General features: G+C 29.2%; 4 protein-coding genes across 5 annotated transcripts; 2 read left to right on the forward strand and 2 right to left on the reverse strand.

Moving 5' to 3' along the window:
• The first annotated feature begins 507 nt into the window (after positions 1-507).
• On the forward strand, positions 508-2,893 carry LOC145057869 (protein PHOX1-like). Its single transcript, XM_079005781.1, has 2 exons — positions 508-2,426; positions 2,499-2,893. The coding sequence occupies exons 1-2, from the start codon at positions 953-955 to the stop codon at positions 2,645-2,647; spliced, it is 1,623 nt and encodes a 540-aa protein (XP_078861907.1). The 5' UTR covers positions 508-952; the 3' UTR covers positions 2,648-2,893.
• Positions 2,894-10,129: 7,236 nt separating this feature from the next.
• Positions 10,130-15,222, forward strand: LOC145057139 (heparanase-like protein 3). 2 transcript variants are annotated; one of them, XM_079004917.1, is made up of 7 exons: positions 10,130-10,580; positions 12,076-12,112; positions 12,686-12,869; positions 12,986-13,128; positions 13,323-13,556; positions 13,643-14,058; positions 14,725-15,222. In XM_079004917.1, the coding sequence occupies exons 1-7, from the start codon at positions 10,293-10,295 to the stop codon at positions 15,091-15,093; spliced, it is 1,671 nt and encodes a 556-aa protein (XP_078861043.1). In that variant the 5' UTR covers positions 10,130-10,292; the 3' UTR covers positions 15,094-15,222. The 2 variants fall into 2 exon arrangements, with proteins under 2 accessions (XP_078861043.1, XP_078861042.1); XM_079004916.1 differs by having other exon boundaries at positions 10,131-10,580; positions 14,722-15,222.
• A 241-nt stretch (positions 15,223-15,463) lies between these two features.
• LOC145057141 (hydroxyproline O-galactosyltransferase HPGT3-like) lies at positions 15,464-18,658 on the reverse strand. Its single transcript, XM_079004918.1, has 12 exons — positions 18,242-18,658; positions 17,548-17,611; positions 17,383-17,432; positions 17,100-17,281; positions 16,905-16,965; positions 16,719-16,791; positions 16,522-16,645; positions 16,355-16,442; positions 16,216-16,266; positions 16,020-16,091; positions 15,799-15,911; positions 15,464-15,711 (listed from the first exon to the last, which is right to left on the reverse strand). Exons 1-12 carry the CDS (start codon positions 18,403-18,405, stop codon positions 15,689-15,691), a joined length of 1,065 nt encoding a protein of 354 aa, XP_078861044.1. The 5' UTR covers positions 18,406-18,658; the 3' UTR covers positions 15,464-15,688.
• A 1,280-nt stretch (positions 18,659-19,938) lies between these two features.
• Positions 19,939-22,027, reverse strand: LOC145059001 (ER membrane protein complex subunit 7 homolog). The gene is made up of 7 exons (XM_079006870.1): positions 21,870-22,027; positions 21,037-21,080; positions 20,848-20,956; positions 20,667-20,730; positions 20,471-20,587; positions 20,295-20,403; positions 19,939-20,207 (listed from the first exon to the last, which is right to left on the reverse strand). Exons 1-7 carry the CDS (start codon positions 21,977-21,979, stop codon positions 20,113-20,115), a joined length of 648 nt encoding a protein of 215 aa, XP_078862996.1. The 5' UTR covers positions 21,980-22,027; the 3' UTR covers positions 19,939-20,112.
• Positions 22,028-24,805: the final 2,778 nt, after the last annotated feature.

Genomic DNA, 24,805 nt, shown 5'->3' on the forward strand with positions numbered 1-24,805 from the left:
GCCACATAGACCACGATTGCCTTCGTGGTATGTATACCACAAGGCCTTAGGGCATCAATTTTTTTCCAAAAAGATTTCCTATTTTTGTAGAACAACAAGTTAATATACTCAGAATATATGTTTGAGAGTAAACTCATTAACTCCTACCAAAACTAATAAACTTTAAGTGTTTAATTCTTGATACAATCTAAACACAAACATTTTCTAATATATCACTTTACATAAAAGAACTAATAACTTTAAGTCATTTAAGTCTTTAATTGTTGCACACTTTTACTTAAAAATTGACACTAAACATTTAAATAGACAAAAGATAAATGATTTTTCTATTTACTTAAAACAACAAATACAATCATTAAATAAATAAAAGTTAAAGTAATTAGTTGATAATATATTTTGAGCATAATATCTCTATTTTTTATTTTAAAAACTCGTTCAAAATTGAGTTTATGAAATGCAAAATTGTATATGTTTTAGGATCGGTCGGTAAGAGTGGGGTCCTTCAGGCGCGCATTGTCGTTTCCATCAAGCATCGCATCTTTGCCAGTTTCCTCCATTGATTAATCACATAATCATTTCTTTATGCCAAAAATTCCCCTGTTTCTTCGTCTCCTCAATCCAAAACATTCTTCCAAAAACCCGCCTCTTTAAAATCGATTCGGGTTTCAGATGTATAAGGATTGAGAGGGAAACACATTCGTGTAGATTTATTTCCCCCCGTTTTTCTTCTTCTTCTTCGTCTTCATCCTGTATTTTTTTTTCCTTATTATTATCGGTGTTTTCTGAATTTTATGCTCGAAAGGCTTTGCATCGAGTTGATTAATAGTTCAATTGTACGTGTGTGAGGCAGGGTTGTTGCAATTATCAAGCTTAGGGTTTCGGTGTTTTGCGGTGGAACGAGGGAATTCAGATTTTGGGGTTTCGACTTTCGAGCTAATTATTTGGAGTAGAAATGGGGAAACCTTCCGGTAAGAAGAAGTTACAGGCTGCGGCTGAAAAAGTAACGAAACAGAAGAAAGCATCAGGATCTGATCGAACTCCGACACAAAATAATGATGCCAATGGTTTTGAGAATAAGAAGGTTGAAGAAGTCAACAGGGGGAAAAACATGGAGAAACCTAAGGACAACAAGGTAAACCGAGGTAAAAAGAAGAGAATCGATAAGAAGGTGGCGATGGAGGATGATAAGAAGATCGTTAAAGAAGAAAAAGTGATGAAGAAGGCAGTGAAACTGGTGTTTGGAGATGATATAAGGTGGGCACAGCTACCTGTTGATTGTAGCATTGGATTCGTGAGGCAGATAATTCGCGACAGATTTCCTTCCTTACATGGTGTTCTTATCAAGTACAAAGATCGAGAAGGAGATCTAATCACCATTATAACAACACCTGAGCTGAGATCTGCAGAAACTTCAAGTGATCCTCAAGGTACTTTCAAACTCTACCTAGTAGAAGTTACTCCAGATAAAGAACCAACATACGAGCTCTTCCAAAACGAACAACTCCCCATTGTTTCTGAGGGAAAATCAGAAGAAGGAATCACGAATTCCAAAGAGGAATGGATTGTCCAGTTCTCAAGACTCTTCAAGAGCCATGTGGGATTCGACACAGATCCATATTTAGATCTTCATGAACTCGGAATGGAGATTTACTCAGAAGCAATGGAAGATACAATCACAACAGAAAGCTCCCAGAACCTTTTCGACATAGCTGGATCAAAATTCCAAGAAATGTCCGCTTTAGCTTTGTTCAACCTAGGCAACGTCCACATGAACAAAGCAAGAAAATCGATTGTCATTACAGAAGACGATAACACAACCAAAGAATCAATATCAAAACAAGTCCAAATCGGATTCGAATTCTCCCAAAAAGAATACGAAAAAGCAGGGGAAAGATACGAACAGTCAACACAAGTCAAACCTGACTTCTACGAAGGACACCTGGCACTCGGACAACAACAATTCGAAGAAGCAAAGCTCTCATGGTGTTACGCACTCGGATCCAAAACCGATTCACTAAACTCAACATCTTCTTCAAGAATCCTGGAGCTATACAACAAAGCTGAAGAAAACATGGAAAGGGGAATGCAGATGTGGGAAGAATCGGAAGAAAGGAGGCTGAATGGATTGAGTCTATGCGAAGAACATAAGACCGAATTAGAGAAATTAGGTCTGGAAGGGATTGTCGATGTTAAAGATGGATCAAACGATGAAGATTTGGAACAAGCTGTGAATATAAGATCTCAGATCTATATCTTATGGGGGACGTTGCTTTATGAGAGATCTGTTGTTGAATGGAAGATGTGTTTGGGATCATGGGAGGAATGTTTGGAGGTTTCGATCGAGAAATTTGAACTTGCTGGTGCTTCTCCTACTGATATTACTGTCATTATAAAGAATCACTGCTCAAATGGAACAGCTTTGCAAGGTAAATAAATTGTTTTTTTAAATAAAAATTGTAAATGTTTTTTTGATTGGATTTGTAATTTGAAATTTGTAGGATTGAGTTTCAAGATTGATGAAATAGTTCAAGCATGGAATGAGATGTTTGATACGAAAAGATGGCAGACTGGAATTCCTTCGTTTCGGTTGGAGCCTTTGTTTAGGAGGCGGGTCCCCAAACTACATTCGCTTCTTGAGAATTTTTAATTCTAAATTTAAAAGAAAGGTAATATAATATTTTATATTATTATTATTATTATTATTTTTTTTTTTCGTTTTTGTATAAACGTTCATTGTAATAGTTTGTCTTGCTCATGGTGAGAAAATGAGGTTGAAAAAGTTGTTATGTTGTTTTTTATATTTCCGTGTGTTTAATCTTTGTAAAGCTAAACTAGAAAGTTAGACTTGCCAATTGATAATTGATATATCATGAAGCATCATGTTTTGGGTTTAGATATATTTAATCAAATTGCATCTTAAAAAGTCACTTGTATTCACCAGAACTAAAGCATGATTTATGTTGTTCGTTTTAGCTTATTTGTATAACAAATAAAATATATGTAACGCAAGAGAGATGCGACATTCCATGATATACAACTACATACACCAACCAATTAAATAAAGCCTTGAGAGAGAAACAAACATTATTATTTATGTAGTAGAACCATAACCTTTCACTAATACTAGTATAATATAATACTAAACACAAGTGATCTTAAAAAATAATCAAATAAAAATCAAATAACACAAAAGATAATAATAAATATATTAAATCCCCCAATCAAGCAACGCATTACACTCTAAGCTTCGGATTTTTTTTTTTTCTCATCTAGTTCATAGACCTCATCCTAGTCGACAATTAATTTATCTTCAATATTCGCAGTTGCTTATTTATCTTAATTTGAACTTCCTCCTCCTCCTCATGTGTTATTTTAAAATTTAGTTGAATGACATTCATGCCACTAGGATACAATATCCTTTTCTTTTGAATCCACCAAATTTCCTTTTCGTTTATTTAAGAGCCTCACAATAAGGAATTCCGTTCACTAAATTTTCTGTAACAAATGAAAAAGCTCACTTCTTTTCACAACAGGGAAGCTCTTTTTATAAAATTTATTTATGAGTCTCGTTGTTGTTGTTATTATTATTATTATTATTATTATTATTATAATTAAATTGAGTTTAATATTAGTTGAACAGGGAGAGAAAAACACGGCGGAGTTATGGGGTGGAACAGGGAGGAGGCGGAGACAGAGGTTTTTGTGCAAAATGTTGATAGGGTGGTGGAAGATGAGTTTTCGAAAGTGTTTATGTATCAAAGGTATTTGAGCGAGGAAGAAGGGAGGTTGATGCGTTTCTTAATACTGAATCACAGGACTCCGTCTGGTTGACGGTTTTGCCCTCTTTAGATCTCTTAGTTATCTTATAAAAAATCAACCCTAACTGAAATGAGTCAAATTGATTTTAACCCTAAGTAAACAACGAGATCGAGGGTAGGAGTAGAGCTGACAATGAGTCGACCTGGGTTGAGTTCGGGTTCAACCCATTTATTAATTGGGTTGAAATCTGATTTCAATTCAAGCCAACATTTTTATTTAAATGGGTAGATATTTCCAACACAACCAAACTTTTTAGATAAATAGGTTGTCATCGAGTTGATTTGTTTATGTAATTCTCAACCCAACCTATTAAATAAATGAGTTAAACATAGGTTAACCCATTTAAAATAAAAAAATAAATAAATTAACTAAATATTACACCATTTAAATTAGTTTAAAACTTAAATAAACTTTCAAAGTACAATAAAAACACAATCCTAATTCATAAATATAAAAAAGATTATTCAAATAATATTAAAAATATGTAATTGTGAAATGATTTTGAAGAATGACTAGTGTTGTTGGCACAAAGAAAAAAAGATAACAATTAGGATTGCATTTTTTAAAATATAAATAATAATACGACATTGTAACTTATAAATTAATACTTAGATTAATAAATGGTAATATTTAAATAATTATTAATTCAATATATATTAAAGTTAAATGAGTTGATGAGTTGAAAACGGGTTGATAACATTTACGCAACCCATCCTATTTAATTAAATGGGTTGAAAAGCTCAACCCAACCTACTAATTTTGGGTCGGGTTCTGGTTGGGTTGATTTTTGCCAACTCTAGGTAGGAGGAGATTGAGATTCATGTCGATTTTGTATGGAGAGAGAGAGAGAGAGAGAGAGAGAGAGAGAGAGAGAGAGAGAGAGAGAGAGAGAGAGAGAGAGAGAGTATGTGGGCCCTATTTTTATATTTATCAATAATAACTTTAAAAAATGAAAAATAAATATATGAAACCGATATTAGTCTTTTCAGTTTTTCAAGGGACCAAATACTAAATAAAATATAGTCAAAATAGTATTTATCCTATTTTTTCAAGGTTAGAAATGTATTTTCTAAAACAATACAAATCGTATGGATCATTTTTATAATTTTATTTGAAATATATGTAACACAAGAGAGAGGACACATTCCATGATATCCAACTATACCAACCAATAAATTAAGCCTTGAGAAACAGTCATTATATGTCTTAGAACCGTAACCATTGACTAATACTATATAACAAAACACAAGTGATCTTAAAAAATAATAATAACAAAAAAAAAACTAATAATAAATCCCCAATCAAGCGACGCATTAGAGACTAAGCTTTGGATGAATTCCACTTCTCATCTAGTTCATACTTCATAGACCTCATTCAAGTCAACGAATAATTTATATTCAATATACTCGGTTGCTTACTTATCTTAATGATTATTTTCCTATTGAACCTCTTCATGTGTTAAATTAAAATTTAGTTAAGTAAATTGTATAAAAAGATAATACCACTCTTTTCTTTCCAATACAATGAATCCAAGGTTTTAAATAGAATATTTAGTATTGTGATTTTGTTTTCAATCATATATGAAACACAAATGATGTGAGATACCATCATGCATTGTAATGTGCTACACAAAGCTCGAGATTCATCCAAAGACCTTAACCAAGTGCTACATGCAATTTTTTTCACCACCAAGTTAATCAACCTAATATGTTATACACTTAGACTTGAAATGAAAACTTAAAGCTCGATTATTTTGAGCATACGAATGCGGAAAATGCTCCCACCCACCGGTAACAGTATCTCACCCCCATTTTCAAGACAAAACAAAACATGTAGGTGTTGGACATCATGAGAAATTTGCAAGACAAAATTACACAGTGGCAAACGCAAAAATACATAATTATGTGTTACCGAGGTTGAAGGTATTGCCGGTGCAGGAAAAATAGATAAAAAGAAAAAAGAAATCGGAAAATTTTCTAATACCTACAGGAAAAGTAGGTATTGTTGGTGTCATACCGGAACACCAAACAAAACCGCCCTTGAAATTACATTAAAATTATAAATCACAATTTAATACTCCATCCGTGTCAAATTTATTATCCAAAGACAAAAAACACACAGATTAAGAAAACATTAATTACTACTAACTTTATTAAATAAAAAAACAATTGAAAGCTTTTGTTGTATTTAATTTCATGGTAGTTGCATTTAATTTAATGATAGTTTAACTAATAAAGAAGGGTATATTGGTAAAAATGATATTTATTTTTAGAAGTAAACTATAATTTTAGGACAAAAAAAATATATGAACATTTAATCTGGGATGGAGGGAGTCTGTCATGTCGTCTAATAGAGCTGCATAACTGACTCTAATAATAGTGTCAAACATGTTGCTAGGCAACTAGTATAGATGATCGGACACTTTATGGTAAACCATGCACACAAATAATTTTCAGATAAATAAAGTCATGTGAGATCCATATACATATAATAATATCCATTTTTCAACACCTAATTAAACACATTGCCATAGTCCTCTCGTGATCACGGTGGACTTATATAGGGGTAATAAACATATACATGTCTGGTTAATGATTCATCATTGGAATCACTGGGTTATTGGTTGGAATTATTCGATTCCACTGAAACAGTGGAACCTCCAAATGGTCTTATTAACTACACATCACTTTATAATATCTTAGACTGATGGGAGTGGACGCGGTATAGACCACACCTCTAGTGCCACCTAGGCCGAAACACCCCCCCCCCCCCTCCACCCCACCGCAGTTTGGAAAAGAAAAGGATACTTATAGCATTAGTCAAAACAGAAAAAGAAAAAACATGACTATAATGAAAGGGGTATTTTTTGCCATTTGACTAAAAGTAAAAGGACAAATAGTGGTGAATAAACAAAAAAAAATTATAAATGAAATTCCAAAGTCTATACACGTGGACATTTATAGAGAATCTGTGATAAAGTTTTATTTGCTAACCTCATTGAAAATAGTTAAACCTAGAGTGGATAGTGGTATGTGAGATAAAAATAGAATGGTGAGTAAAAAAAATCTATCTTTAAAAGAGGGAATAGGTATAGGAAAGTAAAACATTTACTGATACGTTCGTTAGTAGATTTCTTAATTGTTTGAAATGTATGCATCATTTAATAAACCGTAAACATATAGATCGACATGAATCATACATACTTATAAAATTAGATTTTTCTTGAATCTCATGCATTTGAAACCCCTATAAAAATTTGTCAACACCTCATGCATTTGAAACCCCCACACCCTTTCACCTTCAAAATAATTAATCACATAATCTCATTCCAAGAAAATCACACACTCTATAAGTTCAACACATCATCATATCATATCTTCATATCATCATATCATATCATATCATAATCATAATCATAATCATATCGTAATCATATCATATCATATCATAATATATTATAAATGAAACATTTTTCCTTTCACCACATTCATTTGAAACTCCCATGCATTTTTTCTTTCACCACATTCATTTTAAACTCCCATGATTTTTCAATTTCTTTCTAATAATAATTATAAGTTGGTTAATAAGGTTACATAAATATCAAACCTAAAGTGTAATTATATATAAACCAAATTTCAATATTAAAATAATATCTTTACTTCTACTTATAAAGTTATGTTTTTTTAACTAACATATTATACTTAATATATTAGTTTTCATATAGTATTGGATATAAACCATTATCATTTTAAAGATACAATTTTGGAACAATTTGTATAAAATACATAAATTATTAATTTAAATATAACATTACATGGTCAAATTAACTATAAATTTTAGTTTAACTTAAACAACCCAAAAAATATTTTGTAAATAGTTAAAAGTGATAAATTATAATGTCTTTCTAATAATGATTATAAGCTTGTTAATAAATATCAAACCTAATGTGTAATCATAAATAAACTAAATTTCAATTTTAAAATAATATCTTTACTTCTACTTATAAAGTTATGTCTTTAACTTTTAATATATTATACATAATTTATTAGATTTAAAATATTGTTGTATGTAAACCATTATCAGTTTAAAGCTACAGCTTTTGAACAGTTTGGACAAAATACTTAAATTGTTAATTTAAATATAACATTACAATATCAATTTAAATATAAATTTCAGTTCCACTTAAAAAACCAAAGAATATTTTGTAAATAGCTAAAAGTGATTAATTATAGTGATAAATGCAAAAATTAAATTGAAATCTCAATTTAACTAAAATATTTCCTAAAGATATTTTTATAATTGTTAAAAATTTTCAAATAAGTAGCTTAAAATAACTTACAATAACAACAGTTAAAAATAACTCTATATAAATGATTATATTTTTACCTTTAAAATAAAAAAACAATGTTTGATTTTTAAAAAATTATAATGATAGAAATAAAAACATTAAGCAAATAAATTTTAAGAAATTAATTAACAATAACAACAACTATAAATAACATTAAACCATATATTATATTTAATTATATTCATGTGTAACTCTCGGGTAGAGGTCATTCAAACGATTGACTAAACTACAATATTAAAATTTCATATTATATTTCTATTTATAAAATTATGACTTTAAATTTTTAACATATTGTACTTAACTTATTAGTTTAAATATGATGTCGTATGTGAGCAATTATCATTTTAAAGTCAAAACATTTGTATAATTTATGAGTTGATGCAAAATAGTTAAATTATTAATTTCAATATAATATTAAACAATTAACTTAAATCAAAATTTCAGTTAAACTTGAAAAAAAATCGAGAGACTATTTTATAAATAGTTAAAGATTATAAATTATAGTGTCAAACCAAAATTGTAATCCTAAATTAACAAAATAAATAAATAATAAAAAACATTAAATTGTTTTTATAGTCATTAGCAATTTTCAAATAAATAGCTTAAAAATAACTTACAATAAGAATAGTTAAAAGTAATATTATATAAAAAAACTATAATATTTTCTTTAAAAATAAAAACAATGTTTTTTGTTTTAAATAACTATAATCATAGAAACTAATAATATTCACCAAATAAATTTTAAAAACATTTAATTTCTAAAACCAAATTAAAATAATTAAGAGTTTCGAAATACGTTATTTTAAATAACTTACAACAACAATAGTTAAAAGTAAAATTATATACAAAAATTATATTGTTGTCTTTAAAAGCTAAAACAATGTTTGATGTTTTAAATAATTACAATGATAAAAATTAAAATCTTAAGCAAATAAACTTTTTAAAATTAATTAATCATAACAACTATAAATATCATTAAATCATATATTATATTTAATTTTATTCATAAGTAAACTGCAGTTAGATGTCATTAAGACACTTAGGATTATACAATTTTAAAATATATCTACATTATCATATAATTCAAAACAAACAATGTTTATACCAATTTATTATAAGGCTTATTATATAAAAGCTAATAACAATGTCATTGATATATTTAAAAAACATACATTTGCAAAAATTTCAAATATATTGTTGTATTCTGCGCAACGCGCGGGTATTCGCCTAATATTATTATAAGTAGTGTGGTCCATATGGTAGAAATCCAACACCTTAATTAAGTATATAAATATACATTGCCATACATGTAATTTATTTAGAGCATTGACAATAAAAAGTCAAAAAAAAAAATTGAAAAGGCTATCGGAGAAGCTTTTTCAAACTAGAGGTTTTTAAGAAGCTTGCTAATTAGCAAGCTCTTCTTTTGATTTTTTTCAATGACGTCGTGAGACTTATATATTTTCTAATAAATAATAATTATACAACTTTACAAGATAAAACATAGATAATCAAATTAAACACCTTTCATAAGATCACAAAGAACTTTTTCATTTAAGTTTTTTTCATTAAAAAGTTTTTTTTATTATGGATGCTCTTAGTATTGTATGCTAAACCGGTTACATGTGGATGACCAATGATTCAATATGTAGTCCTAAGCAAATATTTGCATGTGAGTTCATTTTATGTAAGAAAAAAAATTAACTCGCGAATGCACCGATTCAACCTCGCATGTACTTTCAAAAAAAGTTAACTAGGACGTATGGTTCACGATTTTAATTTAATGGTCATTTGTTATATGCCAAATAAATGTCACACTCTTACCATTTATGATCATTTTAGACTTTAGATTTTAGTGAATAGCTCTATCTAAAATCTTGGATAATCTATTCGATTCATTCAAAGCTATATGATTTTCTATATAAACCTTGTATACAATATGACGAGTGGCCCAAGAAACAATAGCTTTACAAAGTCTCTTGTCCTCTCTCTCTCTCTCTCTCTCTCTCTCTCTCTCTCTCTCTCTCTCTCTCTCTCTCCATTACCCTCTCTTCTGTCTCTCTCTCATTCTCTCTCTCTCTCTCTCTCTCTCCCTCTGCCAACTTTTAGAGCATTAGATATTTAGATGATCATCAAGTTGCGAAACGATGAGCTCAAACCAAAGTGGTTTGCAACTGAGATGGGTCTACTTATCGGCATATTTGGGTTGTGTGTGGTGATGATGATATTAATGATCAAAACGAGTTTATTCTCAGAAAAGATAGGAGTCGCTGTGGGGAACGTGTATGTAAATGGAACAACATCCGTTGCTTACATCGATGAAGACTTCGTCTGTGCAACTTTGGATTGGTGGCCACCTCAAAAATGCGATTATGGAACTTGTAGTTGGGGAGACTCTTCTCTTCTCAATTTGGTTAGTAATTTTTTTGTTTCCTTTTTCACTTTTCATTGCTCTTTAGTTTATGGGTATTGTTTTATACTATTATATTATCAAATAAAATACTTTCATCATTGATTTTTTAAACATGTAATCCCTTTACAGTTTACATGATGAAAGAAGATTATATATATGACGTAAATTATTTGTCATCTTTCGTTAACTATTCATTGGATAGTACCAAGTGGGGAGATATATTGAGATATTCCATTGAGTATTTATTGGGCAGTAATAAACAAAAAATTCGATCTCAGAATTTAAATAACATTTTGACTATGTTCTTACCAATTAAATAACTATATATAGCAAGTAGTAACAAGTTAATTGTGAGAATTATACCTTTTTTATTATTAAGTACAAATTTAGGAATGATTTTTTTCCATCTTTTTCTTTTCTAGAAAAGTATCTATTGGAGTTATCATGGACTATATTAACTAATAGACCAATTATCCACAATTCTATGTCTGCCACCAATAGAAAAAACTCAATGTAACCTTTTGTTTGACATTAGAGTTGACTTAGAAAATTCAAGTCGTTGTTTCTTTGATTTTTTCCTAGACACAGACACACAGTAACCTTCAAAAACAAAAATCCAACATCCTAATTAATATCACATAGTGAGGGTAAATAATATTTTTTTTATAATCATTATATTATATTAAAAATATTAATATTTATTTGATACTGAGTCTAGTCAATTGAACCTTAACTCGATTAAATCTGACTTAATCAGTAACTATCAAATAATTTTTATTTATCTATATGATCTTCTAATTTGAACATTCATATTGTTTGCTTAAATATGAACGAAAACAAATAACTTATACTAATATTAAATATAAATAATAAATATGTGATTGATGAATTAATTGTTTTCTTTTAGATATGTAAGAAGATGTTAAAAATATGATAATATTTTGGTTGCCATTAAAATGGCAGTATCTAACAGTCAAGGATGACAAATACCAAAAATCTAAAGGTGTTAACTAGTGGCGCACTTACATGGTCCACTCATTCCTAAAGGTGTCGACTGTTATTTAAGTATTTAAGTATTCCTTTTATTAAATAAAAAAAAAAAAAGAAAGAAAGAAAACAGAATTTAAATTCAGAAACATGAACATTGACTTTAACTTCTATTCTATTTTAATTACCCAAATGTCATTTAATTATTATTTGTTACAAATAAATTATTATACTAATCTAAGGTTACAATCCTTTAATTTAATAGAGGAATAAAATCTAAAGTAAGAAAATATTTATTTTAGCATATCACTTATAAACTTTTGTTAGGATAGTAATTTAAAATCTCGCATCCACCAATGGTTCAACAACATGAGAACATAATCATCTATTTTTTTTTATTCGTGTTATTTGCAAAGGACTTTAATATTTCGTTCATAATAATACAATCTTTAGATACAGTTTTTGTATATTGATTACAATCTTATTTGGTTTTTAAACTTCTTGGCAGGATCTTAACAACAAAATCCTGCTTAATGCAATCAAAGGTGAGTACAAGAAAATGAACAGATTGAATCTATTTATAATGCAAAATACATGTCCATGTACGTGAAATGCTTTTTAAAGGTTAACGAAAAGGCCAAAGTTAACTAACGCTTTAATTAAATTTTATGGATTTGTTTGTACATAAACTAACTTAAATTTTGAGCTTATTGCAATAAAGTTCTTTATTTGCTTTAATTTATAAGATAGTTTTTTTTAATAAACTATTTGAAATATCTTATTGATACAATAACATATCTCAAATCGGTTTTTTAGAAAACTACTCAATAAAATATTTCAAATCGTTTTTTAAAAAGTTGTTTGAGATATCTTATAGATAAACTCATAAAGTTTTTTTTTTCCACAAATTTTTTCAAATATATCATTCCATAAGTTTTCCAAACATATTATTTTATGTCAGTATATTTCTTATCTAGTTTATCAGCTAGTTTTTACTAAACACTATTAATTTAATATTAGCTTATCAACTACTAATTAACTTTTCAGATGGTCCGTCGAACACAATCTATATCAGATAAATAACTTTATCTGACACAGGATAATTTGGTCTTTTGTAGCATTTTCTCCTTTGAAACTTCGATTGGGAGGCACTCTTCAAAACAAGGTTATGTATCAAACTCAAGGCGACCAAAAACCATGTTCCCAATTCACCATAAACACTAGTGAATTTCTTGGCTACACCCAAGGTTGCTTACCCATGTCAAGATGGGATGAACTCAACCATTTCTTTCAAAAATCAGGGTAACAACATTTTTTTTAATTAAACCATCGTAACTTCATATTTCTGTATTTTCCATTACCATATTGACATTTTTTGTAACAGGGTTTTGATTTTTTGTTTCTCTTAATTTTCAAAGAGCGAAGGTTATATTCGGGCTGAATGCATTAAGTCATAGAAATACAAACATGGATGTCATAGGACCATGGAACTCGACAAATGCAGAAGCCCTCATGAAATACACCATCGATAAAGGTTTCACCATTCATGGTTGGGAACTTGGTAAGAACAATCATATAGATAAAAGTTGTATCATTTATATATATTTCTTTTGTCCTCTAATGGAAACCTAGTGATTGAGATGTTGTAAAATATATGAATCTTTAGGGTTCAAAACCTGACATATCCAAAAAGTCATCGTGGACTATCCAAAGTGTATAATTTACTCTTACTTTTTAATAATTATGTACGAATAGGAAATGAATTAAGCGGGTTTAATGCAATTGGAGCAAGTATCAAAGCGGATCAATACGCATCGGATACGATATCTCTCCAAAATTTAGTGCAAAAAATGTACAAGAATCTTGCAGTTAAACCGATAGTTCTTGGACCAGGAGGATTCTTTGATGAAAATTGGTTCACCGAATATGTAGCGAAATCAAACAATTCACTTCAAGTTCTCACCCAACACATCTATAATCTTGGACCAGGTATTATTATACATGATCATAAATTACAATCTATATACTTTAAGTTATATATTGATGAATATAATTAATACAATTATGTCTATCAGGAGTTGATACTCACTTGATTAAGAAAATACTAAACCCGTGGTATCTGGATGGAGGATCACAATCATTTAAAGATGTTCAAAATATTTTGAAGGAATCGGGAAGTGAAACGGTTGCTTGGGTAGGTGAGGCAGGAGGTGCTTATAATAGTGGTCGTAATCGAGTGTCGAATGCTTTCGTGTTTAGCTTTTGGTATTTGGATCAAATGGGAATGGCATCTTTATATGATACAAAAACTTATTGTAGACAGACATTAATAGGAGGAAATTATGGACTTCTTAATACTGCGACATTTGTGCCAAATCCTGATTACTATAGTGCACTGCTTTGGCATCGACTTATGGGGAGACGTGTTCTTTCGGCAAGTTTTAATGGCATAAAGAAGATACGCTCTTATGCTCATTGCGCTAAACATTCGGTAAGCATGTACTTCCTTTTCGGATAAATCCATAAAAAATAAAGCTAAAACGTCTCTTTTGTAGTTTACCCTAAATTATATTGATATTTAAAGTTGGTCAAATTCTATAAAAACTACAATAGTTTGATTATTCTTTTTATTTAACCATCGAACTTTTTTATAGTTTAACAATTGAAAGTTTGTTTGTTTGTTGTTTCTTTTTTCAAAAAAAACAATCCACATTTTTTTTTTCCTTTAGCGAGTTGCAAACAACAAACAGGAAATTATTTTGTTTGGTTAATGATGCTTTTGTTAAAAAAGTTCAAACTATCAAATGGTTAAGTTGAAAATAAAAATTTCTTGAAGCGGTTAAGTCAAACTATATTCAAACTCTCATGGTTTTTATAGAATTCAAAGTTTTAAGAAGTGTTTTTTATTTCTTTTGAAAATAAAAGAAATTTTTTAATGGTTAAAATAGAAAAAATCGTTTCGGTGATTAAACCGAAAAAAACCAAACTAATGTGGTTTTTATGAAAATTTCCCTTTAAAGTAAATCAAAGCAACATGGTAATTAAGAGTAGTCTTTAAGTGGATTCTTCTTTTTCACTTTATTATATTGTTACCTTTTTACTTTCACATTGTATTACTAGTATTTGATTATTTATGTATCCATATAATATTTAGCAGGATGGGTTGACTTTGTTATTGATCAATCTTGACGGATCTATAAAAGCTAAAGTTGGCGTTTCAATTGAAAACGTGACAATTATAATGGCGTCAACACCAGATTTAAAACCAACACAAGAGACAAAATCCTCACGGAATCCCAAAGGAGAGTTGTTTAGAAGAGAGGAGTATCATCTAACAGCAAAAAATGGGAAATTAAACAGTAACACAATACTTCTAAATGGAAAAGAATTATCTGTAAATTCAACAACGGGGATTATTCCATCTCTAGATCCGATACAAGTAAAGCTTGTAAGTCCGATCATGGTTGCTCCTTTCTCCATTGTATTTGTACATATACCTAACATACACGTTCCAGCTTGCAGATAAGTTGGAACGTGTATGATTAATTATATATTCATCTAATCTAGTTTCATACATGTGTATTTATATGCGCATCAAAGCAAAGCTTTGTGGCTATTTCTTTTTTATTCAATGATCCTAATCAGTTATATATTATATATGATTGTTTCTTTTTTACTTAATCCGAATAGAATTACTTAATAGATTAAGCCAAAAAAAAAAACTAAATTAATGTATTAAGACACTAACTGTTTACGTATTTGTCCTTGCTTTTTCCTCCCAACTCCTCTCATATCAGGCGTTTATTCGGTTTAGAAAAGATACAGACTTTATGTATAACTTTATCCAAAGAGACATCATAATAAGAAAGTGAATGAATTTTTAGAGAGATGATGAATATTGAATAAGCTCATGAATCATGATTTCAATGCACTAAAACCATCAAGTTATAAAAAGTTTTACCATATTAAAAAAGGAACAACTTTTTTTCTAAAAATATGTAGTCAAAACCTACATCCAAAAATGATTTGCTAAACCTTTTCTCTACACCTAACTATATGACAAAAATCCTAAAAAGACATACCGATTTAAGCAATATTCTTCATAACCCTCCCTCCTTTTATCAAGCCAAAGAGCATACTTTATCTGGTTAAAAAACGAACCACCAAAATACTTTACTATAATACTATGCAAAAAAATTATAAAAAAAATAAAAATTAAACATGAGTTTACCTTGTCGAGAAGTGCCACAACACACACGGGTGTCATCTATGTATGTTGCTTGTATACCCATCATCCATGAACCAACTGATGTATCTTCATGAGCATATGTCTTCAAAGATACACTAAAAGAATTTTAAAAAATATAAATATATATATTATTCTTTTTATGAGTCGAATTAAAACATAAATGTAACTTTTTTAATCATACTAATAAGTTAGTAATAACTAACCTGTTAATGTTAATATACTGAGCAAAATTTCTTGATAGAATATAAAGTGAGCCACCTGCATGCCTAAAGTACCTGCCCAATAAACATTTTTATAAAAATATTATGTATGTATGCATACATGTATGTATGTATGTATGTATGTTGTTGATCTATTATTTTACATGATTTAAAAAAAAAAAAAGAGGAAATTACTTACGATTTTGCATCACCAAACTTCCACCAATCAGGTTCATACCATTGCTTTCCTCTGAATTGAGAAAAAAGAAAAAGATTTTATTTTTTATTTTTTAAAATTGAAGTTAATTATATTAAAGTAAACAATAAAGGGTACTTACTCTTCAGAAACTACTTCACCGGATTTCATGCATCCAATGTAAAGACTATCTTGCCCCTGACGACTTTCTAGAAGCTCAATTAAACCCTCTGAAAACCAAAAAAAAATGATTATATAAAATGTACATTTTGGAATGAAAATATTAAATATATATTGTATTTTTGTTACCAAGATCAAGGTTAATATTGTTATCAACTTTTACATAAAACTCAGCATCCCAATTTTGGACAGCTGTACTGAAGAAAAACTTTGCTTTTTTAGGTGATTCTTCCTCAGCCTCCTCATGAGCATCCTGAAAATTATGTAATTAAATATTTTTCATGAAATACTTAATTATGATTAAAATAAAATTTTTATAAACTAACAAGAATCAAGAAATCTTTTGTTGTGCGATTTTCTTCATCAATGTTGCGATCCAAGCTATCACCACGATTAGGACTGAAATTTTAAAAAGTTCATTGTTAAGATATTAATTTTAATAATAAATATTAAGTTTAACATTGTTAAAAAGTGTAAAATCAGAATATAAAAACATGAGTGAATTGGAAAACCTTCTGCCAATGATAAAACGTATGACTATTCCTCTTTCTTCAAGCTTCTTTAAAGAATCACCTGTTAAATTCAAGTGGCTTTGTAAGTTAATTTTTCATTATTATAGTATAAAGATTGTATTTTTAGTATATATAAGTTAAACATAGAGTAACATTAGAAAAGAAATTTAGAATATTATTTTGTTATGAACTGACCTTCAGGCATCCATGATCCTCTGAAAGAATTTCTTCTTAATTTGTTACCAAATCCAGTATAAATGCCAATCACAGCAAGAAACTTTTTGTTAGAAGATGACTTCAATTGGTTACTAAGAAAACCTTGACTTTTTGCTAGTGTTATTTCCATCTCAGTTTCCACAATTCTTCTCTCTAAATCCCTGAAAAAGACGATTGTACCCATAAGATAGTTTAACTTTAACTCATCAAATTAATTCTAGAGCATAATGCAAAAAAAGAAATAGGAAGACCAAAAATTTACTTGCATCCTAGGACCATTAGCTTGTCTTCAACAGTAAGAACCTTTGGTCTCTGCCATTTTTGAAAAAACACACAAACATAGTAAAAGAAGGATAGAGGGTATTTTGTTAATAATTTTTGTGAGTTAATGATGAATTATCAAGAGTCATAAGTTATAAAAACAAACCTGGGAAGAATTCTTAATGAGCAGATTAGCCAATAATGTTCTGTTCTCAGCATCTTGCCACAACCTGGTAAGATCAAGAATGAACATTTCTCATATCCATTGTCAATTACTAATTATTATGTAATTAGTAATCTTTGATTTAAGAGATGGAAAATGAAAACACATCTACAACAACTATCCTGAAGTAATTTATATAAGTTCATACCAGTCATCAAAGCACTAAATTATGATTTCAGCTGACAAAAGCAAAATTACATACACATAGGCAGAAAATAAGATGATCAGAGAAACTATCAGAAGGAACTTGTCTACAAATCATTAAATTATGTAGTTTCAGTTCATCTCAATCATCAAATCACAGATAGCATAAAAGTCCGTTTACGAAAGTAGAATCCAATCAGCAAGCCCTAAATTCAAATTTCAGTGAACAAAGGTAAGATTGCACTCACAGTTATAGCACACCTTCAGGAAAGAATACGATCATCTAAAAATTCAGAACCAAACAAACGGAACATGTCAGCAAATCCTAGGATTCTGTAGTTACAGTGTTCATCGCAATCATCAAATCGCAGAAAACATGGAAGTCCAGTCATAAAGTAGACATACAGATACACTTGCACAAAAATCGTACTGATTTATAAAACCACAAAACGTAAATTGATCAATCACATACAATACTAAGCAGAGCGGATACCTTCCGGCGATGTAAAGCCAAGCGAGACAAGAGAAGAAAGCCAATAGAATTGAAGGTCTAGAAGAACTTTTTGATGATGACGATGATGATCTCCAACGTTGCTTTTCTGCTTTAGATATCGTCGTTGGCAAGCCCTCCCTGTGGAACGGAGGGCCGCTATCCATAATTTCCTCCCAAATCCTTGGTTTATACGAACGAATTCAAAATTTTCAATTGAATTACGAAAGAACAATGAGAAAACTGGTGGTATCGATGATTAATTACGAATTCGCTTGTTTAATCGATCGAACTCGTGAAAGAAAACACACACACACAAACACAATCAAGTCTCTGTAGAGAGAATCTAAAGCTTGCTTCTAAGGGAAGAGACTGCTTAACAACCTGATGGTGAACAACAATGGAGATCTGTTTTGGGCTGAATTTGAAATTGCCCTTTTATATTTTCTTTTCGCTTACTTGTTATAAAAACGAAACTATTATTTAATTATTATAACTTCAAAATCGTAAAGCAAATCTAAAAATTAAATTAAATTCTATATTAACATTTTCTGAACATTATGAAAAGAATGTCCTCATCCCCTATTTTAATAATTTTTTAATATAAACCCAACAATTCTTTTAAATGATTTAAAACTTTGGTACAACAACAATAACTAAACCATTTATTTTTTATGATAAAATAAGGATTTTATTGAATTTATTCTATCCATAAAGTGTCTTTTTCAAGGATAAGAGGAAAATACGTATGAAAAATAAACATATCAATTAGTAGGTATGAAAATATTGTTGTGGGGTGCAATTTGGGAGATACTATTTAATTTGTTTATGGATCATGTTAATTTTTTTAAGAAAATGCTTATTATGGAACTTGTAACGGAAATAAAATGGAACTACCATATTAAATGCTTGGCATTTTATTATTAAGTCATTCTTTAATTACTGTATTTTATATTTTAAAGTATGTGTAACATATTTTTCAATTAGCTTAAGATTAAATGGAATACTTGTTTTTTCTTAACAAGCATTTAATTCAAATTTATTGATTATCTATGACTATTATTAATCCTTACAAGTAACAACTTCCAAACTCTCCTCTATAATATTTGGTTAAGTGTCATTTGAACATCTCAATGAAACAAAGCAATAGTTTTTTTTTTCATATTTTACATAGTTACATTTTATATATTTGAAGAATCAATTTTTTAATCTAAAATTCTGATCTTTTGATTATGTAAAAACACAAATAGATGTTTACGTATTATAAATATTAAACCCAAAATACAAATATGACCATAATCAAAGACAAAATATCAATACTTTTGCATTGTTCATTCTTCAAAATTGAAATTAGTTGTGAAACACAGATTTTTTAACAAAGAAAAATCAAGAATTACGACAAATTCTATACTTTTACTTAATAACATTTCAATTTTTAGACAGTTGCAAAATCAAAATTAAAAAAAAAAAAAAAAACATCTCATTATACATGTTGCTAAAAGTTGTGTCCTAGATTACAAAACACGATACTATAGCTTTCAACATGTAAGATGCATGTTGACATGATATCTATATGGAATCAAGAAAACAAACACAACACGTAAATAACATGTTACATGTATCCTAACCAAACACTTTCTTTCTTTGGTAGATAACAATTTATAAAATCTTTTTTTTTTTTTTTTAAAAAAAAAAAAACATGAAAATGACATATAGTTCTTAAGATTAAACATATAAACAATCATCCAAAATTTATGATTAAACATACAAAAACCACCTTATCCCTAATAAAACAATCCTACATAAACGATAACAGTGTACTTCCGTATTGTTTTGTGGGTCCCACAAATAAAATATCTATTTGAATAAATGATCTAATTGCTCCTTCCACTTCCAGGCATCAAATTCGCAATAGAAGGAACTCCTTGGTTTCTCATCTCTTCTTGAGCTTTTCTAATTTCTTCCGGATCTACCCCCAATTAAATTAAAATATCAATATTAAATATAATATTCCAAAATAAGTAAAATGACAAAATTAGACATGGAATACACTTACCCATGTTCTCAACTAGTTTAGGCATCAAGAACACCACCACAACCATAAACCCAATCATCAAACCCATTGGACTTTTCACAATAGACATTACATTAAAAGGCTCCCTTACCTACCATTTAAAAATAAATAAATAAATAAAGTTGGTTGATATTTTTTTAGCAATTTACGAAACTGACCTCATAATAATGTTCCTCTCTCAGTGGCTCAAAAACCAGCTCATTCAGACCTCTTCTGGTCTCTGTGAGCGCTGCTTGAACCTTCCCAGGGTTTCTAGCACTCACATCTACACGCACCTGAATTCAAATCAGTAAAAAACATTAAGCCACAAGGGTAAAATGGTAATTTTCAAAAGGGAAAAGAGAGAAGACTAACCGGTGAAAATAGATAACCGATGGCATCAACTTCAATGAGGTGGGTTCCAGCTGGCACGTTATGGCTTTTGAGTGTATGATTAAGGAATTTCAGTAGTGATAAATAAAATTATAAAAGATAAATTTTATTATAAATTTATAATTATAATAATTTTGTGAAATTAAATATTTTTAAAGGATACAATGAGAAGTAACCATCGGGCTTTAGAAAGGTAACATGTTGACCACCATTCAATATGACTTTGGCATTGTTAGCCTTTACTGGTAGACCAAAGCCTTTTGCCATGAGACCTGTGGAATTAAATTTTACTAAAATTTATAAATAAAAGTTTCTTTAATTGGAAACTGTATTTTATGAGGAATTTACATACCAGGGATTTTCACTCTGCCATTAATGGTATAACCACCTCCATTCCTGTAAATCAAGATAAGCAAACATTAATAAAGTTATATTTTAGAGCAGGTATTATTTAAAAGGGTTGTAATGTTTATGGGTTTTTCTGAAAAGCAAATTACAAGTTTGTTACATGAATCAACAGTATATGTTCTTCTACACACACATACACAGAGTATTAATGTGTAATTTCTACAATCATGGTGTAGATTTTTGAACAAGAAGGAAGATAATGTTGGAGTACCAAACCTTGAAGAACATGCAACTTTGGTTTAAAAGTATTAAGGGAGATAAATGCAAGAAAAAGCAACAGGAAGATGACTGTGTGACTGGAACTTTACCAATAAAATTGACTGAGATTGGGAATTGAATTACATAGAATTTTAATTACAATAATTGGAAATTGACATTGTAAAATATATTAACGCTCTATATTAAACAGATCGTTAAGCATATCAGAAGGATATGAGAATGCAATCAGTTTCCCATTCAGATTAGCTATCGAATAACTTTCTCCCGATTCAAGAGGATACAATATATGGAAATTATACACAACCAGATCTTTAAATCAGATGAACATCAACAACATTAACAATATAATAATGGAACTGTCATCTAATCCGACGACCTAATTAGAGATGTATCGACACAGATGAAGAAATTCCATGATTTAATTGTTGCATAGAGAGTAACGATTAAAGCACTAGAGGTTATAGAGTGTCCTTAGATCATGTATATAACAACAAAAATAGTAATTTGAAGATTAGGGCTCGTACAGAAAAAGGTGTAAGAAAAGAAAAATCAACGTACCCAGTTGCGATTGCAAGTGAAGAAGAACAGGAGAGAGATAGAAAGCAGACTTGTGCGAGAAGTAATAGCAGTGAGAATGAATTCAGTTCGGATCTCCGTTGAACAGCCATGACGAAGAGAGAGCGGAGATTCCACGGTTTAGAAAGTGGAGTTTGGCTTTAGGCCTGTATTTGTACTTTGTAGTTTAAACTGGAGCTACCCAGTTGAAAAAAAAAATTTAATATGTTAATTATTTGGGATATTGTAGAGAAAAACATGTAACTTTTTATCAGTTTATTTTCATTTTTTTTCAAGTTTATTCCATAATTTTTATTTAATATTGTTGCCCTAGAAATAAACAGATGACCTAAAGCCACAATAAAATTTTCATAAATTATTTTATACAAAAATATTTACCTTATGTTTGACTGAGAGAAGGAAGTTTTGTTTTAGAGAAAAAGAAAACTTAGTGATCTTAATGGGCCACATTTGGTTCAGTCCATGCCAAAAAACAGCTTCATTTCGATAGCCTGGTTTTAACTGGAACAAGACTTTTTAAATCCACACCAAGCTCCACAAAATCAAAATTGATGTTGGTGATAGTCTTCCATATGGACCCGAGATTCCAAGTTTAAGTGGAATGAATTTGTGATTTCGGTTCGAAAGATGAAAGGATTTCACGAGTTGGCCCAATGATTGTAGGAAACTTTTTTTTTTGTACCTCCACGGTCACTTTGCAACTGTAGAGCTACACAAAAGATCAGTTTCGAAACAGGAAAAAGAAAAGATCGAGAATGAAATGGTTTAAAATAAGACTGGACCGAAAAAAAGATTGGCCCGAGACAGGTTTGAAAAAAACAAGCCCATTCTCAGACCAGTCTCGAAAAAGACAGAATTACTTCGAAACCGACACAAGACCGGTCTAAAAAAAACCGCTAGCCAAAGTTTACAAATATACCATTTTTGTGTTAATTACATAACTTTTAATCACAAATTATCTAACTTTTTTTTTTCTTTTATTAAACTTAAGTGTATCAATTTTTATAAATCTTAATTTATTATTTGATGTTAATCACATATTTGTTAATGTAAAACTCCAAATTGAAACCAAAAAACAAAAAAAATGTTGAAATTGAATCGAAACGATGCACAAAACGACCACGAAATCGGACCAAAAAAGATCGGAACCGGTCCCAAAAAAAAATATTGGACCGAACGGTTCCGAGACCAGCCCCAAAAAGACCAGACCATTTCGAGACCGACCTGAGACTACTCTGAGATTGCCAACGTGCGACTCTATTTGCAAATAATGTTAGGTTTGAAGCTCGTAGGCTATAGACTCCAAGACCTCCATACTCTTTTAGTGAAATAATTTTGCTCCATGCAATCCAATTTATTTTTGTATGCTTTTCATTCACATCCCATAAAAAGCTCATTCTTATTCCTTCTAGTTTGTCGGGCTAATGTCATGAAAACCCTTAAGTTTTCAGGGTTTTGTTGATTTTGCCCAAAGTTGAATTTTATGTTCGTTTTTACCCTAACATTTTCCAAAAAATGTTCAGTTTTACCCTTTTACCGGTGATAACAGGTTATCATTATATTAACTTCGCAAAAAAACTCTAAAGTTTACAGTTTTTTTTTACATTTTTACCCTTAAGTTTATAATTTTTTTTACACTTTTACCCTATGTATCTTTTTTTTTCATATTATACGTATTCAAGCAGAAAAATCATATTTATATACGAAAAAATTTTAATTAAATATTATATTTATATTTTTTAATGTTATTTCTTTATATATATATATATATATATATATATATATATATATATATATATGTGTGTGTGTGTGTGTGTGTGTGTGTGTGAGTATGTGTGTGTGTGTGTGGGGGGGGGGGATGTTTCTTGGATAAACCATTTAAGATGTAAAAAAACAAATTAATATGTTTTTAGAACTACAAATATGTATTTTTATGTATTTAAAAATATACATATCAATAAAAAAAACTTGTTCATTCATAAACATGTTTATATATATATATATATATATATATATATATATATATATATATACATATATTTTTAGAAGTGTAAATATGTATTTTGATATATGTTTTTTAGAAGTATAGATACATATTAATATATAAAAATGTAAAAATATGTATTTATACTTCTAAAAACTATATCTATAAAACACATATTCATAATTCTAAAAATATTATTTATCTTTTTAAATGGTATAACCATGCAAAAACACACACACACACACACAAACAAACAAACAAACAAATATATATATATATATATATATATATATATATATATATATATATATATATATATATATATATATTACATTAAAAAAATATAAATACAATATTTCATTAAATATTTTTTCGTATATAAATACGATTTTTCTGCATTAATATGTATATTATGAAAAAAATATACATAGGGTAAAAGTGTAAAAAAAAATTATAAACTTAAGGGTAAAAATGCAAAAAAATTATAAACTTAAGGGTTTTTTGCGAATTTAATATAATGGTAACCTAGAAAACCTGTTATCACCAGTAAAAGGGTAAAACTGAACATTTTTTCGAAAATGTTTGGGTAAAAACGGACATAAATTTCAACTTTAGGCAAAACAGACAAAACCCTGAAAACTTGATGGTTTTTATGACATTAACCCTAGTTTGTCTATGACTTTCAACGATGCTTTGAATAAAGAGAAATGATACAAAGGGAGACTCCCAAGGAAAGATTTTATGAAACCGAGTCTCCCTCCAAATGATAATATCTTGAATTTCCAATCACAAAGTTTAAATTTAACTTTTTCTACAATCGACATCATTGTTCTTAGAAAAAAAAAACATGTTGGCACCCATGGGAAGACCTATGTAGATAAATGGGAAGGATGCTACTTGTCAATTGAGGATTTAAGTTGTGGATTCGATTAGG

This window comes from Lactuca serriola, chromosome 6 (assembly GCF_051521515.1).
Source record: "Lactuca serriola cultivar US96UC23 chromosome 6, Lser_US96UC23_V15, whole genome shotgun sequence".
In the NCBI taxonomy this organism is placed as follows: domain Eukaryota; kingdom Viridiplantae; phylum Streptophyta; class Magnoliopsida; order Asterales; family Asteraceae; genus Lactuca; species Lactuca serriola.

Excerpts from the sequence above, each read along its gene's own strand:
- LOC145057869 (XM_079005781.1), top strand. The coding sequence starts at position 953 with ATGGGGAAACCTTCCGGTAAGAAGAAGTTACAGGCTGCGGCTGAAAAA. Across the intron at positions 2,427-2,498 it reads AAATGGAACAGCTTTGCAAG|GATTGAGTTTCAAGATTGAT; the intron begins GTAAATAAATTG and ends TGAAATTTGTAG.
- LOC145057139 (XM_079004916.1), top strand. The coding sequence starts at position 10,293 with ATGATCATCAAGTTGCGAAACGATGAGCTCAAACCAAAGTGGTTTGCA. Across the intron at positions 12,870-12,985 it reads CATTTCTTTCAAAAATCAGG|AGCGAAGGTTATATTCGGGC; the intron begins GTAACAACATTT and ends TAATTTTCAAAG. Across the intron at positions 14,059-14,721 it reads CTCATTGCGCTAAACATTCG|CAGGATGGGTTGACTTTGTT; the intron begins GTAAGCATGTAC and ends TATAATATTTAG.
- LOC145057141 (XM_079004918.1), bottom strand. The coding sequence starts at position 18,405 with ATGGATAGCGGCCCTCCGTTCCACAGGGAGGGCTTGCCAACGACGATA. Across the intron at positions 16,792-16,904 it reads CGTTTTATCATTGGCAGAAG|TCCTAATCGTGGTGATAGCT; the intron begins GTTTTCCAATTC and ends TTAAAATTTCAG. Across the intron at positions 15,912-16,019 it reads CAGTATATTAACATTAACAG|TGTATCTTTGAAGACATATG; the intron begins GTTAGTTATTAC and ends AAATTCTTTTAG.
- LOC145059001 (XM_079006870.1), bottom strand. The coding sequence starts at position 21,979 with ATGGCTGTTCAACGGAGATCCGAACTGAATTCATTCTCACTGCTATTA. Across the intron at positions 20,731-20,847 it reads CCCGATGGTTACTTCTCATT|CCATAACGTGCCAGCTGGAA; the intron begins GTATCCTTTAAA and ends TACACTCAAAAG. Across the intron at positions 20,588-20,666 it reads TCGGTTATCTATTTTCACCG|GTGCGTGTAGATGTGAGTGC; the intron begins GTTAGTCTTCTC and ends ATTTGAATTCAG.